The 8,680-nt window shown below is 32.0% G+C and overlaps 1 protein-coding gene across 2 annotated transcripts; it reads right to left on the bottom strand.

Annotated features, from left to right (window-relative positions):
- Nucleotides 1-4,196: 4,196 nt before the first annotated feature.
- LOC133304166 (adenylate kinase 1, chloroplastic-like) lies at nt 4,197-8,475 on the bottom strand. Of its 2 annotated transcripts, none has more exons than XM_061504151.1 (4): nt 8,078-8,475; nt 6,171-6,311; nt 5,177-5,449; nt 4,197-4,778 (listed from the first exon to the last, which is right to left on the bottom strand). In XM_061504151.1, the coding sequence occupies exons 1-4, from the start codon at nt 8,384-8,386 to the stop codon at nt 4,635-4,637; spliced, it is 867 nt and encodes a 288-aa protein (XP_061360135.1). In that variant the 5' UTR covers nt 8,387-8,475; the 3' UTR covers nt 4,197-4,634. The 2 variants fall into 2 exon arrangements, with proteins under 2 accessions (XP_061360135.1, XP_061360136.1); XM_061504152.1 differs by lacking the exon at nt 4,197-4,778 and adding an exon at nt 4,812-5,036.
- Nucleotides 8,476-8,680: the final 205 nt, after the last annotated feature.

Raw genomic sequence — 8,680 nt, 5'->3', positions numbered from 1 at the left:
ATTAAATCAATCATTCAGCATTCTATGAAATCGACGTCTTGTAAACTCAAAAAATGTGAAGAAATCTTAACTTAAGGGGAAATTTTTAGTAAATAATCGAACCAATCTTGTTTAAATTTTTGTGCAATCTGACCAATCATGTTAAATACTTAATGGTTTGCTTAATTTATGACACGTTTCATACAAAATATAAAGTTTAAAAGATCTATAGATTTGATATGGATCTATATTAAACATGATGGAAGGTCCAATTCAATAACAGCATGAAGACTTAAAGACAAAGACTTAATAAATAAAGAAACATGTTTATATAACAAAAACACAATTTCAAAAGTATAAAATTACACCAAACCTAGATCTCATAACTCACTAAATTAAAGACATCCCACAAGATAGATAGATCTGATAAAGTCATCAAAATCTATCAATTAGAGACAATAAATCATGTTGCCGTACTAAGACAACATAATACACCAACAAGTTATGTCTATTGGTTATGATAATTACGCCTATTAGTTTAAGTGGGGAGAAGATTACTTTCCTTTAACTAAAGTCTTGAAGTAGAGTTTGTTGAATTAAAAAATAAAAATAAAAAACTTTTTCATCTTAAATTAGTTCACCCGGCTCAACTTCTATTAATCGGAGAAGTAACTATTGATCTCCCTAACAATTTATCATTGTAGGAATATCCAATTAAGCCAATACGTTACATTACTGGGTACTCCGCATCCCTTCCAAGTGTATCTTCTCAGTTCCCATCTCCCATGCAAAACTCAGATGCATGCCTCATGACAGAGCCGCATCAACTCAAGATGCATCTAATATATTATTTACTGAATTGTAGCTTAAAAACAGAGATGGTAGAAGAAAACTTTTTATGCCTTAAGTTCTACAATTCTTAAGACTAACAAAATTAAGGGCACAATGTTAATAAATCAACATATTGCAATATATTCCCGTTGAGTGAAAAATATAATAATAATTAAAACGTGCAACAAGATGATATCAACAAAAGAAAAGTCTTAAAAGAAATAAACTGCCAAAAAAAATTATCTGCAAAAATTTACATAAAATTATATAGATAGAAATCCACTTAAATTTATGAGGTCAATTTAGAGGACTAGACACTTTCTTTCCGAATATTTCTATGCAGTTTTTTTTTTAAAAAAATAATAATATAAAATGGCGGTATACACCTTGAATCCATTGCTCTTATAAATTAATTAAAACTTAACATTGCTTTTTCAAATCATATATTATTGTGCTACGTAGAAATTTTGGGTATATGTGATACGTTTTCTAAAATATATTTTTTCTTTATTTTTACTTAGCGGAATATAAATGGCTAAAAATAAAGTTTAACAAAATAATTTTTTTTTTCAAGAAACTAGTTAGTTGCCCGGGAGTAAAAATTGATAAAAAAAAAATTGGTTTTTACACTATTTTTGTATATACAATATATTATCATCATTAAATATACACTATTTATTAAAAAAAAAAAAATTCAAGAAACAAGTTAGTTGCCCGGGAATAAAAATTGATAAAAAAATTTGTTTTTTACACTATTTTTGCATATGCAATGTATTATAATCATTAAATATATACTATTTATTAAATATACTCTGTTTATATGAAAATAAGTTATGTCATGGAACATATTTTTTTTTTATCCAAAAACTCTTCCTAAGTACAAAAATTAAAAAAAAATACCTATTTCTATAAACAACCTGCTAATCTGCTTAAAAACCTTACTACAAATATTTAGAACCTCTTTTACTTTTAAGTTAAAGTTAAAAAAAATTAAAAATAAATTTAAAAGTTATTTAATAATTATATAAAACTGTTATAATGGTCTTGAAGAAAAAAAATGAAATAATTTATTATTATGATGGATTATTAGGGTAATGAATTAAATTTATAAATACGAGTTTAAAATAAGGGCAAAACTGTAAACTAAATATGAGAAATTCAAAAAACTGACATATATCTTAAAAAATGTTCCTCTTAGTAGCTTTTAACTTTATGTTTTTTTTCATTATAAAAAAACATTTTTTATAATAAGAAATTTTATAAAATTATGTTTGATAAAACTTATGATTTTAGGGAGCATTTGGTACAAGAAAAAATTTTGAATTCTCGAAAACTGATATTAATAATTATATTTACCCACATTTGGTATAAGGATTGTTTAAAGTTTTTCAGGAAAAATTAGATTCCAAGGAAAACAAATTTTGAAGCTTAATGAACTAAAATACTGTCCAAGAATACCATAAGGAGAGTGGTATTCCTGGATTTTCACGATATGAAAAAAATTCACACAACTTTTTAGTAATATTTCCGATAATATTTTGACCTACCAAACAGCTTTTTGGTAACATTTTCAAAAAATTTATTTTCCAGCATATTCCGATAAATCATATTTCTCAGACATAAAAAAATTTCTCCTTTACCAAATGAAAAGAGAAACAAAATGTAAGGCATGCCAGGCACTTTCCTAAATTCATATCTTTTAACGACCTGCTAATGAGTAATTAATAATGATAATAGATGAGTAAGCCCGTCAAAAGCAGCTCAACAGATTGCATGAAAATTGTTCATCCAGCCCACATTTTTAACAAAAACCTGATTAACATGAGGCCATTATGGCATCGCCATTTGGAAAGCCTTTTAGCCAGCCTCGTTAACAAAGTAAGGATCTAACAGGGCAACCTAAGTCTAGCTCAGGGAAACTTCGGATTCCATTTTTCCAAGGTTAACTTTGATTCCATTCTAAGCATGTCTCAACACTTTTAATCAGCTTTTCAAGATATGTATAATTATAGTGCTTGTATGTGCTCATTTCTCAACATTCAAGTGTAATCTTTTTGTTTAGATCTTGTTAAAAAAAAGAGAGACTATTTCAATGTTGTATCCGAAGTCCAGAGATACCTTAGCAATTCTCCCTAATTATCATCATTCCATTTCTACCAAGCACTATTTGTACTGAAGATTTAAGACAAGACATAAATATCCAATCGAAAAACTATGCCTTTGAACTAATCATTCTACAGGCTCCAGCTATTATAAGGCAATCAAAATAATCATTTGACCAAGCAAAACTAAAAGCCATAAACACATTTCATGCTTATCATATAGGGGGAAAACTATTTGCACATTTCATCGAGGTAAGTATGGAGTGTTAACCATTGTACCGTATGCGTAACTTGCATGTGTGTAACGTAACACCACTCATGCTACAAAACATTCTCTTGTTAAGATTTCAATGAAAGGAACGGAAGACCAGAAACTCTATATGGCTGTGTGGTAAAAAACAAAAGGAATATTTTTCTATTTCACACAAGAATTGTCTCCCACTGAGACAAAAAAAATGGGGGCAGCAATTTTATTTTATTTTAAAAAAAAAAAAACTTGGCACTGAATTCGATCTTTGCAGGAATCAAAATTTCTCTTTGTGAAAGGAGAAAAGCATTCCCCAAAAAATCAAAGTTAAAAAGTCCTGGTCACCCATTAAAAAAAATTACTCTCCCTTGGACCATGACTTGCAGGATAAGACATGACCTCGTGGGCATAAATGAATAGTTTTACCACTTTCTGTTAATCATGATCATCCAATATCAAACAATTTCAAAATTGAAAACCCCCAACTTTTTTGGACAAATAAATGACCGACATGTATAACCTCGCAAGCAAACAAGATAATATGTACGGCACAATCCATCTTGTACCACAAACTTTGGCAGTCAAGAACTGGTACTGTGCTATGTTTTAATTTAGCAGCTGTGTAAACTTACTGGTTCGCTGTCCTTAAGCCAACCAGCTCGGCCAGCTGCAATGAAAGGAAAGGAAGACTATAAACTCTAATTGACTATTAATAGCCATGGTCACCTGACATCTAATCAGTTTCAAACTATACTGCAGAAGAGGGCTCACAATCCTTAAGCCAACCAGCTCGGCCAGCTGCAATGAAGAGGGCTACTTCGACAGAATATTGATTTATAGTAGAAACCAGTATAATCCAACCAACTAATCTTGAAGGGTGGAAAAATTCCAACCAGAGAAAGATGAAGACTACACCACTGCCAGCAATAAAATAGAGAATTCTTATTGTACTCAATGAAAAAACAAAAATTGTGTCAAAGCAACAAGTATATTCGAAGAAAATGAGTCATTGATGAGTATTCTAAAATAAAAAGTCGTATTTAAATAACAAGAGACATCATGAAATAGGTTTTCCAGGTAGTTACTCCAGTAAAATCCTTCCATAAATCTCTAGCATGGGATGATGCAATAAAATTAGTTCATTCACATTTATGTTACAACAATTCAGTAAAGATGCACCAATCCTATTGAAGCTTATTGCTAACTATCTATGCAGCAATGCTGTGATAAATTCACTCTTCCCAATAATATTAAAAGCATCAATACTCCTCCCATATAACCAAATTAAAAAAGAGAAGAAAACCCAACACTATCAGCTTTATTAGATTACAACACTTCCCAATATCATTATTGGTCCAAAATAATACTAATAGAGAAGTCCACTTCCTTTGGTTCTCTTTCCTGCAAAATTGCCAAGCATGCAAATACGCATGCAAAGAATGAAATACTCACTGCTATGGTACATTGTTATATCTTTATGCTGCAGCAGACCGCTTGTCATCATAATCATCAAGATTAAGAGCTTGTAGCAACTTTGGCCAAGATTCTGGGATTCCGCCAGGTAGGTTAAACTCCAACAATTTTCCTCTACCACGGTAAAATTCCTCCACAGGCTGACTCTGCAATCATGATAGAAAGCAAATCCTAAACCAATTAGAAAGGAAAGTAAAATTCAACTAGCATAATTAGAAATATCAACTTTTAATATGACCTCACTCAGACCTTTCATAAGCCCCTCATAATATATATATGGGTTAAGTTTTTCTCCTATTACAGGAAGAAAAACTTAACCTCCTACAGACTCATAAAAAGGCGCAGTGCCTTTATTTTTCTTTTTCTTTTTCTTTTGCAGTGGGTCCCACGAGCTGTTGTATGTGCTGGAGAAAAAATAACTTCTGCATCAGGAGAAGTTATTTTCCCTATTATATATACAACATGAAACAAGAAGGCTAAGCGGCTATTCTTCCTCAAATCCACTCACAACAAAAACAATAATAATAATATGGTACAGCAATACCATTTCATTGTATATTCGAAGCCTTTCTTTGACCACTGCTTCAGTATCATCTGATCGAGTAATGAGCTTTGACATACAATTTGCAGGAGGAAGAAGCGGAGCCATGATAATTCCAGGGCTCCCATTCTCAGCCTTGATGTCAATGGAAGCAACATTAAAATTTCCCCCACACTGATTGCAAATCCTCCTACCAAGGCACTTCTCAAGCAGTACATCTTCTCGGAGCTTCAGATTGATTACTAAGTCAATGTCAGTTACCCCTTCCAATATTTCCTGAGCACCAATAAAAGGCAATTTAAAAATTAAGCACTTATTATTCAAACTGCTTCTATGAAAAGCAAGCATGCTACAGAACTGTTGCAACTCCAACACGTAAGAGGGATAAAGGGGTTGGGAAGAAGAGAACATAAAACTGCTTGTTTGGTTAGTAAGTATCTGGGTTCTGGAAATATCACAGGATGAGATGCCATAAATAGATACGTATTAACATAAAGAGAGCATCGGATCAGACCTTGGTATACTTATTCAAAGGTGAAGTATTTTTTAAAAAAAAAAATGATGAAAAGTAGTAGCTGACTAGGTGGAAAGTTAAAGGGACCTAAATAAGGTAGGTTGCTAAGTGAAATCATCATACTATACCTGCAAAATTTCTCCATTTGCTTTTTATTGGAAATTACATTTTTGGGTATCAGAACCCACAATCAATATTTGTGTTCCCTGTATTCATCTAAAAGATTTTGCAAGCATAACAAATGGGAGTAACTATAATGAAAGTGAAAATATGTTGTAAAAATAAAAGGAATAGTTGTATAACTATTTTTTGATTTATTTATATAGGACAAATTAGTGATAGCTTTATTTCATATTTGTTTGTGTAGATTTAGCTCCTTTTTTAGGAAAGTAATTACTCATACATTTATACAATGTAATATCTGTACATGGAAAAATAAATAATATTTAGATTTAGAATTCTAAATTTCAACTAGATACTCACTGCTTGCTTTATTGTTCTAGGAAAACCATCAAGAATAAATCCCAATTCGCCTTTAGCCTCCCCAGCAACAAGTCTCTTTGACAATAAATTTATAATAATTTCATCTGACACCAATTGACCTTGGTTTACAATTTCTGATAGCTGTAAGACACCAAAAATTAAAATCAGAAAGCAGAAGAGATGGTGCAACGTACATACATCAACGTCAACATCAACATCACCTTTAACCCAAGTTAATTGGGGTCGGTGGTAAATGAACCCAATGATAAATAAAAGGAGATTAAAAAATAAAATAAAAATAAATAAATAATACAAAAATAAATAAATAAATACATAAATACTGCAACGTACATAAAATAAACATATTATCCCAATAAAAGATACAACAGTTAGGCCACACTGTATGACATATTGAAATACCATTATGTATTAGTCAAAGCTCAAATATATTTTCACTTTCAGTCAACTGATCTTTAAAAGATCAAGAATAGTAAAACATCAAATACATTAATCACTTATTAATGGCAAATAAAAATGAGAAGCAATCAAGATTTGATTTCACTAATCTGGTTCAATAAAAAATAAATTTAATCTTCCAAATTTAAATACTTACTAGCTTGGAGGACAAGTAGATTTTCCTTATAACCCAATAAATAAATTATATATGCAATTAAAAATACAGAATTATTCTCCACTTTCAATCAAGAGAATACGAGAATATCAATAATTAAAGTGTTTAAGGAACTGAAAGCCAAAAAATCCAAATTTTACATACATGCTGCACAGATGTTTTAACATAAGTTAACAACTAACAGATGACAAGATCATCACATAAGATGTTGGTCATGCAACAAATAGCGTAGATATGGTAAAAGGAGCTAAGATACAATCAAAGCAGAAAGAAAGGAATACCAAACTATTTGAAGTGCATCAGAAGCACGCATCTCCAATCAGAGGTGTTTAAATTAGATTAAGATACATGATGCTACTCCACTCTAATAATTAGTTCTCTTAGAAAAACCAAAACAACTGGTGTTTGAGTGACAGCATTTTTATAACCAGTGACGTATCTCCAACACAATACAAAGAATTAAGACTTCCAAGTTCTACCCAAATGACCAGATTGAAGACCTTTCTATCTGGCTATACACATGGATGTCACAACCTAACATGGAACAAGAGCTATTGAGTTGGGTTGATAATGACGCCTACACAGGCCAGCCCACCGCATTCCGTCCCATTCGTGGCAGGGCAGCCAATACTGAAGTTCTACATGCAGGTGTAAGACAGGCTTTGGCCCCCTCAAATTTGTGAAAAAACTGATACCTTACATGTATTTTCATTATTATTATTATTATTATTTTGAAAAATGTGAGTTTTTCAAAAGATGCCTCCCCTAGGCAAGGGTGTACATGATACTCTAGCTCCACCACTGTCTACATGGGACAATCTAGTTTAGGCTCACATAATTGTACAACGACTATGCAGGGCACTTGAGTCCAAAAGTATGTTTACAAAATGACAAAAAAGACTAACAAGAAGTTGTTACGCAAAGGGAAAACGATAGACATTAAGTTATCTAAATTCCTAAAGACTCCGACCAATTAAATCAACACCTGCAAGTTCTTGTATGAAATATATAGAATTGCTATGAATAATTATTTTTAAAAAATAATAATTAAGTGCGCGGGAACTAAACTTCAAATAAAACAGAACAGAAAATTTCAATAATCTCGAATAATTATTTCTAATTTCGCGTGTAACGAAGAGACAAATCATTAAGTTGGAAATTCACCATGCCATTCTATTTCTATCAAAATGAAAGTGAACAAGAGAGCATAAAGAGATAAAAATTAAAATAAAATATGAAGGTTTTGAGGGAAAAAAAATAAGAGGAAGAAGGAAACCTGAGTAGAAAGGGGGCCAGAGGAGGCGAGTTCTTCGCGAACGAGATCGCCGGTGGCGATGTGAGGAGCGCCGAGGAGATTGGAGAGGCGACTAGCGTAGGTGCCTTTGCCGACGCCAGGGCATCCCAGGAACACCCACTGGACATGCTTGTTCTTGAGATCTTCGCGTGGCGGAACCTGCGGTTTCAGGCGGAAGGACGCGGGGCTGTACGGCGGCGCGTGAGAGTTGATCTCGGTCGAGGAGAAGCATCTAATAGCAAGCGAAGAGAATGAGGACGCGCGCTTTGCAAGGCGGGTAATGGCCGCCATGGGATTTTAGAAGCGAGAGTTGCGATCACAATGAACAAAGATTGTTGATTACTCGTTCAACCTAGCTTTTTAGAGTTACTCATTCTTAAATCTTAATCATGGATTGTTTTTTAGATTTTCTCACGGTGTAGTCCTTTTTATATAAAAGAAAAATATTTGTCCTTACGAAAAATAGTCATTTTAATTAAGATTAATATTTTTTGTGTAAAATTTAAATAAAAAAAATATCTCTTACTTTTTTTCTACAATTTCTATTGTTTATTTTTTTATTTAAAATAACAATTTTATATTATT

The sequence above is a fragment of the Gastrolobium bilobum genome, unplaced genomic scaffold, assembly GCF_033153095.1.
Source record: "Gastrolobium bilobum isolate Gb01-03AN ecotype WA unplaced genomic scaffold, APGP_CSIRO_Gbil_v1 utg59514, whole genome shotgun sequence".
Taxonomy (NCBI): Eukaryota; Viridiplantae; Streptophyta; class Magnoliopsida; order Fabales; family Fabaceae; genus Gastrolobium; species Gastrolobium bilobum.
This window is presented reverse-complemented; position numbering and strand designations above follow the sequence as displayed.